Genomic DNA, 20,613 nt, shown 5'->3' with positions numbered 1-20,613 from the left:
AGGACTAAATGGACTTGTTTTTTTCCTCATTCTCCCAAGTGCCAGCTGCAACAGTGCCAGTCTGGGCTGTGCTGGGCAACATAAACTGTTTTGGAAGAGAATGCAGTTCGTGCTGCCTGGGTTTGTCAATAACTCGTGATTGTTTGCACCTTCCTGGGCTGTAGTGTTACGCACTTGGGAGCAAACGCACACTACCTGTGCTATCCATGGGTTCCTGTTGACTGTGGGATAAGGTGGTTGTTTTCTTCACTCAGGTTTCCATTTGCTCTCGTTTTGGTGTGATGGGAGTTCCTGTAATGCTTCTGGAACATTTAGCAGGGTTGATTGCTTCATTTGTGGAAACCTGCAGGGATGGGAGTTTTGCAGTGCCAGAGAGTGTCCCCAAGTCCTCTGCTCTGTATAAAATGGATCTGGCACATATGTGGTTTTTTTTGTATCACAGCTGGGAAACAGGAAGCTGTTTTGATATAACTTCTAGAGTAAGGAATAAATGAGAGGTGGCCAAAAGAGGGTTGTGTGAGGTCATCCAACTCCAGTGTATCCAAATGGAATATGCTCATTGAGTGATGAATGTTTCCTCTCAGCTTTATAGACCTCACTGCATCTGGTGGAATCTGAGAGCCTCCAGGTGCTGGATGGTGCTGGACCTTCCTCTCCTAACCAGTCTCACTCCTTTCTTTCACTTCCTTTGGTCCAAAATCATCTACAGGAGCTTCCGTCTGAGCAGTTGTCTCCTGCAACTGCTGCACAACTGGCTGTGTATTGTTTTTCACCTGTAAAATCCTGAGGAGGGGAATGCAAGAACAGATTCCTTGATCAGTCTTTCATATGATTAAAAATTGGGCAGTTATGGGCTGATGTCAGGCTGGGCAAATCCACTGAGGTTATTTTGAGGTTCTGGATGCTTCATCACACCCACTCCTTCATGCAGGGATAAAGGCATATGGAGCATCTGTGATAAACAGAAACACCAAGAAGTGAGAGACCAAAAAGCTTTGTGTGGAGGCTGACCAGGTGCAGTGGGAAGAAAATAATTCCCTGAACCACTTCAGAATAATTTCAGGATCCTTGGAAGGGTCTCGGGGATAAAAATGGGTTGGTAGTGACTAGGATTTAAACATGGAAACGCATGACTGATCTTGAGTCAGACATAGCTTGTGGGCTGTAGACTTAATGCCCTCTTGGTGTAAGTATTTTGCTGGTGGACACGACTCTACATACTGGAGGTGTAATGAAGGAGGAGATGATCTCTTTCAGGTCCTAGATCAGTGCTGGGTTGAACTGAACTTTTGAGATCTGGCAGATAATGTCAAAAGCTGTCAGACTTCATGCCTTAACTACTAGGAAGTGGTTCGACATGGCAGCATTTTTTGCCTTCAGGATTTTCACTGAATATGAGATTATGAGTTTTGAGATGGGGGAACAGAAAAGAAAAAGGATGCACCATTGTTGATAAGTTGTTAATAGCTGTTTCTGTAGTAATATATTTGCACAACTACTCTGAGTGGCCTCTTCAGTGCCTTGGACATGGCTTTTGCCCATATTTCTGTGATCAGAACATGCTACTGCATGTATTTAATACGTGTATTTCCTTTTATTCTGTACTTCTTGATTCCAGCCCTGACCATGAATCAGTGGAACTGGATTTTCTGAGTAATGTCTCTCCAGTCTCTCTATTCTCACAGAATATTGGGCAGAAGAAATCAGGTCTTGTATAGGCCGTTTGAGCATTTGAAGTCAGCTGTTTGAAAGGCCATACTGAAGCTTAGCCCATTAAAATGCAATATTTTTAAAATTCTGTCATGTAGAAGGATTAACATTCCAAAAGTGACTGTATTTTTCTGTCTTTGTGGATAAATTTAGACAGCTAATTTTTTTCAGTAGTTGGCTAGGAGAAAACACTCCCTCCCTCCCTCCTCTGGTTTCTGCTCAAAACAAGGCACTTTTTCTCCCCCGTTTTTTTTTTTTTCTCCCCTGGAACATTATCCGAAGGATGTTTTAAAAAAGCCAAAAGAGTATACAAAAAACAAACAAACAGAAAAATAAACAACAACAACAACAAAAAAAACCCCAAACCACTAAGCCAAAGAAGGATCAAATATCTTTTTACAAGGAGAGAAAGAATCTTTAAAAAATATTTATCCCACACTTGGCAACCTTTTGCTTGCCCGCATGTGACTGGCGCGGTGCCATCCTTGGCCGAGGCCGGCGCCTCCGCTTGCCAGGAGTCTTCCTCCTCTGGCTGCATTTTCACTCCCTGTGACTGATTGTTTATTCACCTGATTTTTCTGCTCCAGCATCGCTGAAGTCATGGCGTCTTGGAGATGATAAGAACACTTTGTCTGCCCAAACTGTACGATAGCCATGATGTCAGCGCGGGGCGTTCGCAGCGAGCCCTGGCGTGGTGCACGCTCCGCATAGCAGGGAGGGTTTAGATGTCAGGCAAACTTACTGCCACCTCCTCAGCCTGAGCCTGTCCAAAAGGGAACTGTTGGAAATGCAGATGATTTGTTGCTTGCTTTTTATTCCCCCCCCCCCCAACTAGAGCTGTGTTTGAGGATTTCCAAACCTTGCTTTGTGTTCTGGTTTAGCATCTTGGGGGTTTTAATTGAGGATAATGAGTCTCTGAGTCAGATTCTCTTGGGGCTCCTCCTGTTTCTAAGATGTTTCTTGAGTTTAGTTTTAAGTTGTCTCCTTGCTGTATGTCAAGTCTGAATCTGATTTGCTCAGTAAACAGTCATCTTGGAATGAAAATTTTTGCCTTTTTTTCTTTCATCAGTGATCATAGTATCTTAACAGTATTTGGAAAATCTCCTGATTTTTTCGTTGACAGGGAAAACTCACTTGAAGAAACCAGAGAGAAGGTAAAGTATGGATGGACAATGAAAGTTCTGTTGTTGGCTTTGCTCCAGGAAATTGGATTTGTGGCTACTGATACTCTTGTAGTGTCTTTCTCTGAAGATCTGACACTACTTTCACTCCCTAAATGTAAATGGATGCTGGTCTTGTTAGGCCTCCATCATCTCTTTATTAAAGTGCTTAAGGGTCTGCCCTTCTCCACGTCTTGCTTTGACTTCCTTCTCCCATGGCTGCCCTCCAAGGTCTCTGAAATTTTCCATTATTTTGGTATCTCCATGTGATGACAATTAAGCATTTTTTTGCCCTTGGGCTTGTCAGCAAGGATTTGTTCAGAGGGTTGTTTTTTTCTTTTGTGTATTGTCATCAGCCTTCATATTCCAAGGCACTGTTGTACCTGGCTGATAAACTCTGTCCCCAAATGTCAGCCCGCTGTTCGCTCTTGTTTGTGTCTCTAATGTTCTTCAGAATAAAGTCAACAAGTTACTGCGTGTATTGCAGGGTGCTTTTTTTGGCCAAAAGTATTTTGGAACCTGCATTTTACATGTTTTGGTACCAATCTAGGAGCCCAAGTAGCACAGTTTGGGAGGGTAGGGGGAGGATAGATGGGTCTGGACTGTGAGGTCAGCCAGTGTTGTTTAGTAAGGATTTTAGAACAGGGATATCTGAGGGAGCTGGCGTGTAAGGCAGATAAGGCTTTTTTGTTGTTGATAATACATCCTACACACACACAGGAGTTCTTGTTCTGCCTCTTCAAAGAAACAGGATACCCGTATTGTCTCCAGGCTGAAAACTCTGCCAACCTTAGCAAGAACAAGCAGAAAATAGGACTGAGGAAAATGTGAGGTTGCTGAGCTTTTAAAAAATTATAAAGTTTTCAGGAGTTCCTGTTCAAATGGTTGTGATTAAAATATTGCTATAGTTTTGAAAACCTGTTTCACTGATGGCCTTTTTCATGTGAACTTGTGTATCCTTCTGTATTCCAATTTATATTTCAGTAGACCAGAGTCAGCAGATTTACCAGGAGATACAGAGAATCCTATTTTTACAGCAGACTGCTCATGAATGGCAGAGGCATTAAGGGAATACAAGAGTCTTTCCCAGGAATGAAATAAACTTAATCTATGTTTATCCCAATACTTAGTACAACAGTGTTTGTTTTCCAGCAGATTGTTCAGATGAAAAAAAAAAATCATGTATTTAATCAATACATCCAGTAATGAACTTTGTGGAGGCATGGGGTGGAGTGTGTGTGTGTTTTTTTTAGTAGGGCTTTGAACTGGAAATGTAGCTACCACATGAAATCTGAGTTTTGGCATCCACTCAGCACAGCAGTCCATCTGCTAGCAAGACACACTGATTTTGGTTTTTTTTTAAGCCCTTAGTAGTGCCAGATGCAAGTCCTATGTACCTTAAGGGGAAAGGCAGTTTGTGATGCCTTACTAAGGTGGCATCTGGGCAGACTTCTTTTGCACTGGTACAGATTACTGTCCAAAAGAGAATACGCACCTGCATGCGTGTTTTATTTTGGTATATGGGTTTGGTGTATGGCTTATTTCCTTTCCAAGAAAAAAAAAAAAGATCATCGAGAATCTTCAGACAATTAATTATTTAGCAGTGATTGCCTCTGCATTCCTGCTCTCTGTAGTCTTACAGGCTCTGCAAAAATTTTCTTAAATTTGGTTTTCATCTGATAGTTGTGATACCTGTGGTACCTGAGCAGGCACCAGCACTGCTCGTGGTCCCATCTCCTTGTTCTCATGGTCTCACCCCTGTATGTATTTCAAAATAAGGTGATTAAAATTAGAGTCAATATAGAATAATTTTGACAAGAAATGAAAAATTCTCCAATGGCATTTTGACAAGTCCTTTTCACGGTGGGCACTACTTAAAGCTGTCAGAAAATGTCTCTTTATAATCACAAGTCAGTGTAAGATGTCAACATCCTGCATGCAGAGCTATGAGCAATGGGGGTTGTGGTTTTTGGTTTGTTTTTGTGGGGGAATTGTTGTTATTACTGTTACTGTTATTTCTTAATAGCAGTCTTGAGCATTTTGTCCTGTGTCTGGATGGTGGAGTTCTGCTGAATGGGATTGTAAAAACTGGAAAGCCTAGGAAGGAAAGAGGGGGACGTTAAAACTTTAGGGTATTTAGTCCTGCATTAAAATAACACTGTAGCCCCACACTGAGAGATGAATCACAATGAAGAACTTTGCATGGGGTTTCATCAGCTGCTTCCATGGTCATTTTGGGATGTTAACTTCTCTCCTGATTCTCTGCTTTCTGTCAAAATCTTTCAGTTAAATGTCTGTGGTGCTCCACTTGGATTCCTCTGTAGAGGCACCACTGAAATCCAGTTTTCTGCTGTTGTTACTGATACAGTGTTTTAGCAAAGTTAGAAAGTGGCAAACAGCTACTTAATGCAAACCAGATTTGCAATCTGTGTTTCCAGAGCCTCTGGCACACGGCTCGTGTGGCTAAAAGGCCATAGAGTGCTGTAATCAAAATGCTGTTGTTACATAAATATAATGCTGCCACTTCTTTTGATCTAGCAGTGGTGAGCTCTGCTGCTGAGGATTCTGCTCTTTGTTCGTGTCTTCCAAGCTGAAATGCTTTCACATAAAATGAATGTCTCCATAAATTTGCACCCTGTTTTTTTTTTTTCCCTCCCTTTCATATTTTGTTCTCTGAACCCAGAATTTGAGGATAAGGCAGAATTTTGTCATGTTCTTCAGGGGAAAATAGTAGCTCTGTAATTCCTCGGTATTTGATGTGGATGATGATTTGATACTTTATTAAACTGCATTTTGCACACATAAGCAGCATTGGGATGCTACACTGGGGTCAGCCCAGCCATGTGTGCTGCAGTAGAGCAGTGCTTCCTTCTACAAGTGTAATTAAGTTGTTTTGAAGGAAGCTTGTTTTCTTGCCAATAAAAGACCAATTTGAAGTACAGATAGGAAAAGCAAGAAATGCTTAGAAAGACAATAAGTCAGCATGCCAAAAGAAAAAAAGTCTATAATACTGGGGCTATGGAATGGGTTCCAGTACTGCCTGTTTCCATTATCCTTATGTTGATGTTGCTTTCAGCAGTTTTCTTTATTACTTATTTGGTTCATGTCATAAATTTGATCTGAGAAAAAGATACTTTCAGGCAACTAAAGCTGAGAAAACCAGAAGTTTTTACAGTAGTGTGTTTGTTTTTCCCAGAGATGCTCTAGAGCACAGGGAACGAATCGTCGTAGAGTCGCACGGAACAGAGTTTGTCCTTTAGTGCCACTCACCACAGCAGGTGTTGCTCATGCTGCCTTGCTTTGTGTCCTGCAGTGTGTCCCAGCTCGTGTGGGAAGCGAGCCTGCACAGACCAAAACGAGTGCTGTCACCCCGAGTGCCTGGGGAGCTGCACGGCGCCTGACAACAACACGGCGTGCGTGGCCTGCCGCAACTACTACTACGAGGGCGTGTGCCTGCCCACCTGTCCCCCCAACACCTACAAGTTCGAGGGCTGGCGCTGTGTCACCAGAGAGTTCTGCTCCAAAGTCCCCGCCACGGACGCCAGCGAGTATGAGAAGTTTGTGATTCACAACGACGAGTGCATGGCCGAGTGTCCCTCGGGCTTCATCCGCAACGGGAGCCAAAGGTAACGCAGCTTCTGCCTGGCTCTCCTCTCTGGGTTTGCCACTCCCTGTTCTGGGGCAGCTTGGGGTGCAAGTTACTTGGGGTAGAGGGGAGGACATGGCGGGGTGTTGTGTGGCTTCCCAGTAGAAGCTGACTTAGATCTTTCCGTGATGAATCCACCTGATGGGGGTGTGTGGTCCTGTGCAGCGTCAGTGGGCTCTGGTTCTTCACAAGGGCTGGAGGAGGTCGTGCAGTACAGAACCAGGTCTTCAAGGAGAGAGTAACAAAAGTGAAATCCAAGAACAAAGTGATGCCCAAGGTTGGAGTTGGCTGATGACCGTTATCACACAGAACAAACCATAGGAATTCCCTTGCCTTGCATGTTGTTTGCTTTATGCATGCCTGCATTTTAGACACATGTATTCCTCGCTGTATTTAATTTAATTTCCCTTTTTTCATTATGCCCAGGAGATAATAGCGGTGTTTTAGAAGGAAGCGATCATACAGATTGTGACAAAAATAACACAGCAGCCAAGAGTATTACATAGAATAGTTTCTTGTAGGAGTGTCACTCTCCTCCTGTTATTTAATTCTAACAGTTGGAGCGATGTTTGCTTGTGACTTCCATAATTTTCAGTGGCTTAAGCAAGCAGCCTTCATTGCCTTCTGTCCCTTGGAAGTTGTGGACTTTCAATAAAGGATAGTCAGTGTGCTAAAATTTGTAGTGCTTCAGTGTTATGCTAAAAAGATGTCTTTGTAGGCTGCTGTGTTTTCCGGAAAGGGGATCGTGGTGATGCAGCAGTTCTGTGTCTCTGTGTGTGTCATCCATCCATTCCAGGCAGTCTCCAGTTGGCATTTGGATTAACATGGATTTTGCCCAAATTCAGATATTCACCTGAGAAATGCAGCTTTTGTTATCTCCTGGAGCTTGTAGTAGCAGCTGTTTGAGCCTCTTACGCTGGAGTGCGCGGCCACCCTGTCTTATCTCGGTGTTGAGCTCTCTGCAGAGATTGAAAGGAGCTGTAACTCAAGGCTAGTGAATGTTCTGTTCCCCAGAGGTGCTGTTAACAAATAGTTGCAAATGGAAAGCATTTCCAGCATTCTTTGTACATTTAGTTGAAGCCTCTTTCTTGTGTCTGCAGCTTTTAGTGGTTTGTGGCAGGTTATAGAGCAGGATTTTGAAATAGGAGCTTACTGCTTAGGAAAGGAGCTTCTTTCTGTTATGGTTTATGCATGGAAAACTGTTATCAATTTACATGTTTCTTTAAGCCTCAGAGGAAAGTGAGTTCACTTTCTTTTTAAAAAAATAAATACTAAGCCCCTGTCCATCAGTGTTGTCAGCAGAAGCCTTTGTCCTTAGAGCTGGGTTTGGGTTTTTAAAATTTTTATTTTTCCTCTCTAAAGTGGTATTAGGTGGAGTAGATAATAATGAAATACCGAGTGAAATGCTAGAATAAATTGGAAAATAAAAATTGCCTTGAATCAGGAAAGGCATTTACCAGGAGGAGTGATTGGGGGTGTTGTTCACACATGAGATGTCCAGCTTTGAGATGAATGTGTAGGGAATTTAACATTGAGCCTTTAAAGAGCTCTTGCAGCCAAAGGCTGGTCTACCTTGAGTTCTTGCTTGAATTTGGCTGCTAAAAATGCTTCTGAGTGCCTGTGAGTGTGAGAAGCAGAAATGAGCCTGTGTTTCAGTGTTGCCTCCCAGCTTCTGGCAATCTGGTTTCTCTGACTCTGGGGCTGTTTCTTTCTTGATGTTTCCATCTGTATCACCCATTTTGAACTTTCTGGCCTTCCTCTTCCAATTCCTGTTGCCAATTAGTTGTCCTTGCACCAAGACACAATCTTCCGTTGCCTTAAACTTGCTGCTTTAATGCCTCTTAAGCTGCAAGAAGTAGTGACTAACTGACTGCTCACTTTCTCCACATCCCTCCTGACTGTGTGCCCCCACAGTCTTTCTGAGCTAAATGGCCAGGAACATGGAATTCCCTAGTGCTGAGCTTTAAATATTGGTTTATGGACATGGACACAGACAACTTTTTAAGAATGTGAGCGGTATTTTCCCATCTCCAGTTCTTGGCTGGCCCATTTTGTGAGGTTGGGCTGGGATTAGCACGAAACCTCCCTGCATTCTAAGGCTGCCTTCATAAATGGGAGGGGAGGGGTTCCTGGGAACAATTCAGTTGGAATAAAGGCACAGTTGTAAGGGCACTGGGTTTTACCTGAAGTGCCTTTGACTTTGGAAGGACCACAGAACCTTCCAGAAGCTGGCAGACCATGGGTATGGGTCCATTCAGTCACTGTAGGAGGTACAGTGCTCCAGCTTCTCTGGAGTGCAGCAGGCAAGTGTATCCTGAGCAAGCATGGCAGCTTTCCTTCTGGCATGGAGGATTTGCCGAAGTTTTAGAGGGAAATACCTTCCAAAATTCAACTCAAAGCAGTCTATAGACTCAGATTCACATATCACTGTTTAGTTTTTAACATCCCCCTCTTTCCTCACAGCATGTTCTGCAGCCCTTGTGAGGGGCCTTGCCCCAAAATTTGCGAGGATGGGAAAACAAAGACCATTGACTCGGTCACGTCAGCACAAATGTTGCAGGGATGCACAATTCTCAAGGGAAATCTGCTGATCAACATCCGGCGTGGAAGTAAGTGCTCGCCCTCTCTTTCTGAACCCCTGATAAGGCTGCTTTTCACATTTTTCCTTCTGTCGTCAGCGTAATGATAAGAACATTAAAACTCAGCAAGCTGTTTGCTTTCCAGGCCCAGAGCAGTGTTCCTGTTTAATTTGGCCCGCTGCAGGACCATCCTGCCCCAGGCAGGTGGAATAGGTATTCAGTTCCCAGGTAAAGCTGGGAAAGCTGGTATTTTTGTTAGGTTTTTTGGCAGGACAAGAAGCCAGGATTAGACAGTTAGATGAGCAGTGGTCCCAAAGGAGTAATAAAGGCCCAAGAAGCTGGAAAAGTTGAAAATCCTTGCATCTGGGTTGGTAAATAACTTGTCACGTGGCACTGTAAGACTGCAGATCCTCACTTTTTAAGGTAAGGTGTGGTGTTTTGCTAGAACATGGACTCCAGAGTGCTGAGAGCTCTTACAAAGCCTAACACTGTGCTGCTGGATGGTCAGCATTAGTGAGCTGGCCATCTCTGTCACATGTCTTGAACAAACGCTGGATTAAATTTGTCAGAGCAGTGATTCATCAGCCAGGGAGGTGTTGACAGTTGATGAGCTTTTAAAAGTCAAGTAAAAATTGCTGTTAGTTTTTGTTGGACTTCTGTATCCCTATGGAAGGTCCCTTTTGGTTTCATGAATAAGGTTGAAAACATTGGGATTTGTTTGATTCCCTACCTCATGCTGAATGAAGGTTCCAGGGTTTAGTTACAGCAGCATGTGGATTTTTTAATTTGTGGTTCCACTACTACAGGTACAATCTTTCATTATGGGAGATGTTCCAGTTACCTGGGTCAAGTGTGTGGGAGTTTTTTTTATTTTATTTAAGCATTATTTTAGACTGCCAAAGGGCATCTGATTATTTGGTATGGGAACTAACCATTGGTATTTGGTAACTGGTCTTCCCAGCCATCTGTTATGACTTTGTTGTGTTTACGGCAGCAAACACATCCCAAAGCAGCTTCTCCCAAATCCTTAAAACCTTCCTGGAACTGTGGCATAGCTTGGCAAGGTGGTGACACCAGGCAATGGGGTTGGGCCAGGGGTTGCTAGAGGTAAGGACAGCAAAGCTTGAGCCTGTGAAGGACGGGGTGTTGCAGCCCTGGGCAGGGGACAGTTCATAGAGAGGAGGCAGTTCTGAAGAGTGGAGCTTTCTCTGCAGTCATTTTAATAATTTCTAATAGAAAGTAAGCTTCAGTGAGTTGTATGGAACATGCTCCATGGCAGGAAGACTTCCTGATGGTTTTATTTTTGCTGTTTCATCAACTGGTTCAGTTTTGTAGCTTTTCAGGTCATGGAAAGGAATGTTCTGTGGCCCAGAGCAGACCAGGAACATACCCTCTCCTCTCCATCTTCAGTTTCATTCTCTGTTTTCCAGTGGAGCTTTCTGCCTGAGCCTTGCTCCATACCCAAAGAGCAATTCCTTCTCACAGTGTGTGCATTTACACAAGGGTCTTTTCATCCCTGCCAGAATGCTGGCTCACCATTTGGTGCTGGCTTCAGAGGGCAATGCCCATGGAAATGCCCGGTGTTGCAGTACGGAAAAGCAAGACTGGTTTTCCGCTGTTACTCTGTGACTTTATTTTGCCCTTCAACCATCTGGCTGCGCAGGAACTGTTCTGGGGGAGGAGAGCCAGTGTCTCTCATTTTCAAAAGCAACAAGTACAAACATTTTCTTTTATTGAGCTAATATTGCATGAAGCAGAATATCAGGCAAAGCTGTGAATTCTGTTACGATAATGATCATCTTTTTCTCACTGTAGATAACATTGCCTCAGAACTGGAGAATTTTATGGGTCTGATTGAGACAGTAACAGGGTATGTAAAGATTCGTCATTCCCATGCATTGGTCTCCCTGTCTTTCCTGAAGAACCTGAGGTACATTCTGGGAGAGGAGCAGGTGGATGGGTAAGTGTTCAGATATTTGTGCATGCAATTTCACTTTAATAGAAAGCTGTGGAGAATAAGTCTCCTAAAAAGCATTCACTTTCATTTATAGAATCTCCTCTTTCACTAATATGCAGCATTTTTCTTCTCATGATCACCTCTGCACAGCATTGCTCATTTGCATTACTGTCCAAATCAGCATGTTAAATTGAGTATATTAGAAGTATTTTATGGTAGCTTTGTTGTTGCTTTTCACTTTAGGTTTTTCTAGGTACATTCTTTGCATCAATAAAGTGGTTTTGTTTGTTCTTTTTTCTCTCTTTGGGAAAAAAAAAAGTGTCTTCAGAAACAATTGGATTTCTTAGTAGTTACTGTTGGGTTTTATACGAGTTTTATGGAAAAGTCAGCTGAAAAGAAATACAAATTTTACCAGCCAAGGAGTGCAACTGGAAGCAAAACACAGTGCAAGTTGCAAGTGTTTGCAACTCTCTGAAATGTTAGCATTACATGGATTATCTACTGAGCATGCAAAAGACTGGTCAACAAGGAAAAGTTGATCCCTTGAAATGTTTGCTGTGGATTATGTTGCTTCTGTAATTACTCACCATGTGATACTTATTACTGTACGTAACTCCTGTTTTCCTGTGATGGTAAAAGTTTGTCAAGACAGAAGTGTGTGATGCTGAGGTGTGGTGAGTGTCCTTCAGCAAAATGTCTTGCTGTTTCTCATCCCAAATTGAGTAGCCATCCCAAGTGTTCTGTGGAAGAAATCAGTCCCCTTCATAATGGCAGAGCTATTAAATGAAGAACTGGGGGAAATTGGAGAAGTAAAGGTAGTGTGAAGGTCATTGGAAAGGTTGTTTATGTCCGACATCTGCCCTGACTGTATAAAGTTAAAGCACCAGGGATTCTTCACAGCCTCCCTCCTTCTCTCAGGCTTGTCTTTGGTCAGCCTTAAATTCTTAAAATTCCAGCGTCTGACAGAGTGAGTGCAAGGGCAGCTCTCCCTGCTGCCCTTGCAGAGCATGCTGTGTGCCCAGGAAGAGCCCTGGCTCTCTGGAGGTGCTTGTTTCCAGCTGCAGATCCCATGGGATTGCCAGTGCTGAGCCAGACTCGTTCTGCTGCTCCCGGCGGGCTGTGCCCTCGCAGACACTCCACTTACCCACTTTGTTTCTCGCCCTCAACCTCTTTGAATTTGAGTTTAGCTTTGTGTCTCAGGTGGTAATTATATCTGTGGTCATGAAAAACTTGTCTGTCAGCAGACAGAGCTGAAGCGAGGGGAAACGGGAGGTTTATCAGTCAGGTTCCCAAACAGAGCAGTAAATAGGTGCAGCTTTGAAGAAGAAAACAGGGCTGAGTGGGGAGGTAAAACAGATCTATGGTAGAGCTGCTTGTGCTAAAATTCCCCTGTGTTAGGAAATGACTGCAGTTACATACTAATGGACAATCTCTGCTTGGAAAACACCTGGCATAATTCAGGCATTACCACAGTCTAAATAACATGTCCAGAAATACTTAGGTGGAAGTAGGCACCTGACAAGGAAGGACTGAGCCTGAACAATTACTTGAGCAGAGCTATGAACAACAGGGAGTGGGATCTTAACCTGGAAAGCAGTGGGCTGCTGGAACTAGAGCTGTTTGTGCCTGCAGTGCCTTGAGGGGTGACAGAGAGGGTTTGTTGTTCATTACATGTCTTACCCCACAGCCACTGTCCTTTTATTTATTGGACTGGACTGACAAAACAGCACTTCAGATGTTCTTTGTTCCTTATTCAGTTGCTGTTGCTTGCCTTGGTTATCATAGAAAGTGGAAAGTTTAGAGGGGATCTGCTTTGTTTGTCTTGGAGTTTCCATTGCCTCTTTTGAAAACCGTGTCCGTAGTGAATAATAGCAAGAAAATCATTTCTCCTTTCAAATAGGGGAACTGGGATGGTGATGTGCTGCCAGAGGAGTCTGTGTCTATTGCAGGCTTTTGTTCCCTCACCTGGTGCTGACTCTGCCAGGCCCCTCCATTCTCTGCTGGGGTCTGTGTTCACTGCTGTGTGCATAGATGGTGTGTAGGCAGCACATCCCTGAGCATCCCAGGTTGGCTACTGGAAAATGAGCAGTTTGTGGCCTTCAGTGGCAAGTGAGGAGATGGTGACTGAGGAGGAGTTTCAGCTGTGGCAGTGACCTGCTCTGATGTTGTGTTTCAACCTCTGCAGCAAACTGGGGGACAGCTTGTAAAATCAAAACAACCTCCCCCTTCTTTTCTACACCATTTTGAGGCAGGAGCATCAGCTGTCAGGCCTGTTGGAAGGTGTGAGCAGGATTTCTAGCTGTTGTGTGGTTCCTCACTGAGGAATTTATGGCTTGTTTTCCTGGGATCGTTATTGTCAGGGTGTGGTGAATTCAGACTTCAGGAGAGCAGCAAGGCCTGATCTAAGCAGAGCATTCCAGAAGAGCAGGCACCCTGTGCTGAGGGTGGGTGGGGAATGAATGACACCCTCCAGACCTGTGGTGACACCTGCCTGAAGTGCAGGCTCTCATGGGGATGCTCCTCAGCTCAGCCCTGATTTTGGGGGTTTCTCAACTGCCTGTGTGTGAGTGAAGCTGGAAAAAGTGAGTTGGGGAGTTTGTACACTGAGGTGTGAGGCTGGGTTTGTGTGGAGGTTTCAGAAGCTCATAAGTTTAGCTTTTAAAACAAGAAAACTCTGAACTTCAGTAAGGTGCAGTAGTTTCGCATCAACACAAGGTTTGGTGGTGTCTGTCAAATCCCACAGGCAGTTCAACATCCTTGTCCTTTCCGGGCAGAATGCATTTAAAGCACAAACATGTCTCTGCTCCCTTGTTAACTGAGCACATTCTTCTCAGTGTCTGTGTGAAGTGGTACAGGTATATCAACTTCATTAGCAGTCAAGTCCTGGGTAATTAGGGGACAGGTAGAAATAGGAGAAACAACTTGACTTTCACATTATTTGGAAAATACGCTCTGCATTACAAGAAGTGGCAAATCTGTGCAAATTGGAGCCAGAACGCACAGTTTCTGTTTCAGGTTGGGTGAGGGAGGAATTAATGGTAAATTTTAAATGGAATAATTGATGGAAAACTATAGATTAATAATTTGGCAGCTTTTTATGAGCCCTGTAGTTTGTTTGCCACATTTCCCTGCAGAAACTCTGTAGTTAGAAGGGTTTGTAGAAAGCCCAGTGTAGCTGTGTTGACAAGGACTTAGCAGTGTAAGATGGGCTTCCTTGTGTTAATAGTGGATTTTGTGTTGCTGTAATTAATGGTGGGGGAACTTCCCACCAGAGTGAAATAAATGCTGCTGTGGTAAGTTATCTTGATTTAGGTTCATCAGCTACACAGACCTTTATCACATTTCCCAGTGGTGCATTCCTGTCCCTGCTATGCCAAAATATCAGTGTCCTTGCAGGTGTTGTCTTGTAGCTCATGTAGGGCCTTCAGTCTTGCTTCTGTTGCATCTGTGCTTTTTTTTTTCCAATTCAGCCCAATTGAGTAGTACCAGGAATTTGTTCATAATATTTAATAGGGCTTTCATGGTATTTAACAGGCCTTTTGCACACAACTTTGTATACAGTATCTGTGGAAATAAAAGATACGCATGTTGTTCCAGGGCTGTGCTTAGGGAGTGGGCTCAGCACAGCTGCCTGTGTTTAGTTCTGTGCTCTCAAGTGTGGATCCTGTGCAGTCAGTACAACTGTTTGCTGTTGGGTTTTGATGTACAGGTGCAACTGTACTTGGCACAATGTAGGAAATCTTTATTGGGCCAAGAGGTAGAACAGAGAGGCAAGGAAATGTCTCTATGCAAACTATTAGAGCTGCTTTTGTAAACATAAGCAAGAGCTGTGTTAATGACTGTTATATTGTCAGAACTCCAGAAGACTTTTCCTTCCATAAAGTATCTAAGGTTACTGCTTCCCATGTGCCACCAAATGGAAATTCCTCTGCTGTTCAGAGGACATGAATTTATATGTTCCTCATAGCAACTCCTATACAACTCTTAAAACACATTTTGGAGTGGAGTTTAGATGGTGTGGTGTCACCTTTGGAGTCCTGTATCACACTAATTTCCCTGCCCCCTAAATATTCAGGGTTAACTACTCCATGGGAGAGGAGAAAGTCCTTTGCTGAACATCAATTTAAAGTAAGAGGGGAAAAAACAGTGTTTCAAAGTTTTCTTATGTTAAGGTATCCTTTGTTGGAATGGTCTGTGAATTGAGTATTTTTCTTCAAAAACTTCCTTCTAGGAATTATTCCTTCTATGTGCTTGACAACCACAATCTTCAGCAGCTGTGGGACTGGAATCATCATAACTTGACAATCAGTGAGGGGAAAATGTACTTTGCATTTAATCCTAAACTGTGTGTTTCTGAGATTTACCGTATGGAGGAAGTTTCAGGAACCAAGGGACGACAGAGCAAAGGAGATATAAATCCAAGGAACAATGGGGAGAGAGCCTCTTGTAAGTAAACAAACAAAAAAATCTCAGTGCCAGCTGCATGGGAGGGTGTCACAAGAACAAGCCCAACACACTGACACGTTGCTGACCATTGCAATATTTAGAGTTCAGGATTTGCAGGAGGCTTTCAGCCCTTCTGCTTGTTCAGGCTTTAAACTGTAGCTGTGAAGGTACCTTTGCATGAGTGGAAAATGATGGTCCCTATCTCATCTGTAAAACCCACTTGTAGAAGATGACTTCTTCCCAAATGCCCTGTTTTGTGACAGCAGCAGCAGATAACAATAGGAGCATACCTGGGAAATGAGAAATGAAATTCAGTAGTTTGGTGTATCCAGCAAAGAGCAATTTCTCAGTCTCCTTTGTAACTGTGCATCATTATAAGTGTTTTCCTCTCTCTGATACTTACTCCTTCTTGATATTAAGGAAGCTGCTGAATAACAAACAATTCCATAGACACCAAAACAAACTGTCTCTGTTACATTCAGCTTCATTTGAGCTCCTGCCAAATACTGGACCTGGTTGCTGGAAATGCTTGTTTCAGACTTGGTTTGCTCTGCTTCATTTTCAAATTACTTGCTTTTGAATTGAGAGCACTTCTTAATGTTCTAGAGTATTTCTAAGCCTGAACATATCTGCATTTAATTTTGGGTCCTGCAATGGTCAGAGTTACTAGAAAGTCCTCTCTTGGCTTTGGTGGTCTGCACATCATGTCTCCAGGTGTAACAGCACATTTAAAAGCAATCTCTCTTCTAGGAATTAAGAATGCCTACAAGTTTCACCTCAGACCCTTAAAACTGACAATGCATTTTTCCCTTGGTTGTTCTGTGGTGCTTTTGGAGCTGAGTAAGCTAAAATGGATCTTGTGTATAAGTCAAGTCCCCTTGTTGTGGATGGTGCTTACAAAACTAGGACAGTAGTCTGCTGAATGTCTCTTTGGGCACGATGCAGACACGCAGATGGCCCAGATCCTTGTTGTAAGCACCCTCCATTCTTTGCACATTGAATAGAGCAAAGCCTTGCAGTCCTGGAGGAGTTACAGACATACAGCCAGGCCTTACTACCACTGAGGCCAGTGCCAGCCGCTGCCTGCTTTTTTAAGAAACCAGTACAGAAAGCTTTCTGACTCTGAGAAGGGCAAAAGAATCAACAAAAGCTCAACTGCCTTTGCAAAGATAGCACCAACAGTGACAGTGTACACGAGGGTGAAAAACTCCTTATTTTCAGAGCTTCTATGAAACATTAGAAACTAGCTCACAGTTGACAGAACACAATTTCTTCATCCAAGAATTAAGTTTTTAAAATGCTGTTTTGTTTTGAGTTGGAAAGCTCAGTGAGTTGGTAGTGGGAAGCCATTCATTTCAAAACTGTGGGCTTCCATCCAGGTCTGTTCAGAAGAGTAGCTGGAAACTGCTGCCATCAAATGGTTGTGCCGTATATGAACTGAGTTTTGGAGTTCTTGGTCCAGCCTCCGATGAATAGGAATGTAAACTCCTTTGTCTTTCCCGTGTTGTTCAGTCTCCAGAAAAACAAATGGTAGTTGTCAAAAGTTGTCCTGAAGAGCGAGCACACAGAGGCCGGTGGCTGCTCCGCCCATGCTTTGGAGGTGGATGATGAATTCCGTGCTTCCAAAACCAGTCCTGTGGATAAACAGCCCTTCCATTCCTCACTCAGAGAGAGTCTGAAGTAGTTTTCAAGAGCTTTCTGATGATACATTAAAGGAAAATCCGCTTCAAAAAAATTAATAACAAGTGGCTCAAGCATGTTTGAAACTGATTGCCAAGGCCACTGCTTAAGCACTCAAATTTAGTAGGAGGAAAGAGGAAGCTCTACAGAGACAAAGGCTGTTGGTATCCTGTGGTGTCATAGGTGCTCCTGGAAAGGCTCATTAGATAAAACTGATATCTAAGAAACAGAAATCACTGACAGGTGATGTGATGCCAACTCTATTATGTCCTGTCCTTTTGTATTGCAGGTGAAAGCAAAATTCTGCATTTTGTTTCCAACACGACGCTCAAGAATCGGATTAAACTGACGTGGGAGCGGTATCGCCCTCCAGATTACAGGGACCTCATTAGCTTCACTGTTTACTACAAAGAGGCGTAAGTCGATGTCAGAGATGAGCCAGGGCAGCCCAAGGGAGAGCAGATGATTCTGTTCCTACTGTGGGATGGATCATCCAGTTTGTGTATTCCATTCTCAAGTCCTGCTTTAGTTCTTGGATTTTTTTCTTGGTGGAGCACAAGCCTCCTTTAAGAAGAGGATTGATCTGAATGAGTCCTACAAATGGATTGTAAATCCATCAGGAAGTTTCAAATTTGAAAAAAAAAAAAAAATAAAGGTGGATTGCTTGGCTCTTCTCAGGCGTCTGATTTGGAGCTTGTCCTAAGTCATCATGTTTACTGAGATATTTTCTCTATCTAGTCAAAGTACTGACCAGAGAGCATCCCAGGTCAGGTGGCAGGTCCCTGCCACCTGGGTACTTATTTGCTCAGGGTTTGGGGCTATTTAGACTATCCAACTTTAGTTGTTTCCTGCATTAGTATCTCTTGATAATAAAGGTGTGGGGCAGATATGAAAAATCCAGATTACTTGGGAGATGCCTCTGCCTTTGCATATCCTTGTAATGGCTCAGATTTAAAGTAAGTTTTTAAAGTGTAAAAAAACCACAAATGAGCACAAAAATAACTCTCCAAGCAGTTTGGAGGTGTGAAAGGGAGGTCTGGAGTGCTGGTAATGAGATATGGAAGCACAAATGGTTCATGTCCAGCATCACTTGAAAAAGATTATTGTGAAGTTCTACAAAGGAGCCAGTGCTGGTAGGTGTACAGATATTAATAACAAAAGTTTGAGAGCTCTTGCACCAGTGTTACAGCTTCTGAAAAGGAGAACTGTATAAGTGTGTTTGTATAGTGTGGAAATAAAAGGGTAAAAAGCCCATTGGACTGGTCAAGGCCAGTCTTGGAACTTTGGATTCTTCAGGATAAAAATTTAGCCATATCAATAACTGTTTTGAGATGCTTCTCTTTGATATATGTCTGTTTAAATTTGAAATGCATCTGAAGCATTTCACTGCGTGTTTTGAGTAAAAAAATAGATAAATATATTTTTTTCTTGGAGAATGTTGCTTTATTGCTCATGACTAACACTGAACTCTGAATTTTGTATTGCTTGGAAATACCTAGTTTTTAATTTTTTTTTAATACTCTGCTGTGGTAAGCAAGTAAGCTTTATTTGTTTCATTGAGCAGCTTTAAAGTGAGTCACTCTCATATGTATATGACAATGATTGGGAGCAAATAAGTATTTGTGCTACTTTTTTCTTTGATTATTTCAGACCATTCAAAAATGTGACAGAGTATGACGGGCAAGATGCGTGTGGCTCCAATAGCTGGAACATGGTTGATGTTGACCTGCCACCAAACAAAGAGAACAATCCTGGAATTCTGCTGCAGGGATTGAAACCTTGGACTCAATATGCCATTTATGTCAAGGCTGTTACCCTCACAATGATGGAAAATCATCATATTCATGGAGCAAAAAGTGAAATTATCTATATTCGAACCAATGCTGCAGGTGAGATGCTGGGCTCTGGGGTGAGAGGTTGATAATGCTGCAGGTGTGATAAGTGCATTGTTGTGCAAGTTCTGCTGTGGATACAGAAATAAAATTTGTTTGCAGGTGATGTGCATAGTGCTTGTAGTTTCACTAATTATGAAAGTAGTATTAAAATTTGAATTAAAACTCTGTTTTTTCACATATTGCTTTCATTAGGAGCTATGGGAACTTCTTTTGAGTTAGAATTTCAGGCTTTGTTCCATTGTAAAGACTAATTTAAGTACAACTGTAGGTTGAGACTTGGTTTCAGTTGAAGCCTTAACTGTTGGCATAAGTAGAAAATCCTTTCTTTGAAATAAGATGGTGTCTTTCCTTGCAGTATAGAAATGCACTCAAAAGCTTGCATGAAAATACATTGTGGAGTGCTCTGGATTTAAACACCTTTCTTTTTTCTTTCTTTTTTCCTTCTCTAGTGCCATCCATTCCCTTGGATGTTATTTCAGCATCCAACTCCTCATCCCAGCTGATTGTGAAGTGGAATCCTCCCTCTCTTCCCAATGGGAACCTCTCCTACTACATCGTGCGCTGGCAGCAGCAGCCTCAGGACAGTTACCTGTACAGACACAACTACTGCTCCAAAGGTAGGAGAACTAAATGCTCTTGTGTTGAAATGCCTGGGACTCTGCCTGCCAGGGCTCTTCACTGGCAAGAGCTAAATAACAGCAGGTGGAGGGAATGGGTAAATACGGATTGTTGCTGTATCCGTGATCTGGACAGAAAGAAACCAGCTCTGTTCTTTCCTTTCAAGATAAAGTCCCAATTCGAAGATATGCTGATGGGACCATTGATACAGAAGAAGCCACTGAGCCCACCAAGCCAGAGGGCTGTGGAGGAGAAAAAGGACCTTGCTGTGCTTGTCCCAAGACAGAGGCAGAAAAGCAAGCAGAGAAGGAGGAAGCAGAGTACCGGAAAGTCTTTGAGAACTTCCTTCATAACTCCATCTTTGTCCCCAGGTAATGGATTTCGGACACTTCTTTGGAAGTAGGGCTGATGATTTCATCTTTTAACATTTCCTAGAACTGAGGTTTCCCAGACATGAAAGCACACAGAAACACTTGAAACACTAAACATTGCCTTTCCTTTCATGTGAGACAGTCCATAGCCTGACTTTGCGGTTTCTCTTATTTGCCAATTTTCATTTCTTTCTTTCTATTGTAGCCCATAGTAAGGGTTCTTAGCTATACTGATCAAGGATTTCAGTGATGGTTTCTTTTCAGGCTCAAGAGTCACTTAAGGGCTCATTGTCTGTAAGGGTTTCAGAGATGAGCAACATGAGGCAGACGGAGGGTTTCAGATGTGATTTTTCTCCAAATAATCATTGAAGTGCTTGTGTTCCTAATCTGAAGATTTATCTTTGAAATTAAGGGCACAGTTGCCTCACAGAATTGAAACTGGTTTTCTTTTCTCACTGCACTAATTGCAAAGGGCTTGTATGTTTCCTGGGTCAGTGCTGCAGAGAAGTATTAAATATTTCCACTCACCCACAATAAACACCTGCTTACAT

The 20,613-nt window shown here is 42.9% G+C and overlaps 1 protein-coding gene across 2 annotated transcripts in view; it reads left to right on the top strand.

Moving 5' to 3' along the window:
• The window catches only part of IGF1R (insulin like growth factor 1 receptor), a 167,102-nt gene that overhangs the window by 121,336 nt on the left and 25,153 nt on the right, over positions 1-20,613 (top strand). For both annotated transcript variants that reach the window (XM_062501790.1, XM_062501791.1), the window contains exons 3-10: positions 6,184-6,496; positions 8,980-9,125; positions 10,911-11,055; positions 15,284-15,498; positions 17,468-17,594; positions 18,829-19,067; positions 19,523-19,690; positions 19,858-20,062. In XM_062501790.1, the coding sequence (XP_062357774.1) occupies positions 6,184-6,496; positions 8,980-9,125; positions 10,911-11,055; positions 15,284-15,498; positions 17,468-17,594; positions 18,829-19,067; positions 19,523-19,690; positions 19,858-20,062 (1,558 nt within the window). The remainder of the gene's footprint in view (positions 1-6,183; positions 6,497-8,979; positions 9,126-10,910; positions 11,056-15,283; positions 15,499-17,467; positions 17,595-18,828; positions 19,068-19,522; positions 19,691-19,857; positions 20,063-20,613) is intronic.

Source organism: Cinclus cinclus, chromosome 13 (genome assembly GCF_963662255.1).
Source record: "Cinclus cinclus chromosome 13, bCinCin1.1, whole genome shotgun sequence".
In the NCBI taxonomy this organism is placed as follows: Eukaryota; Metazoa; Chordata; class Aves; order Passeriformes; family Cinclidae; genus Cinclus; species Cinclus cinclus.
This window is presented reverse-complemented; position numbering and strand designations above follow the sequence as displayed.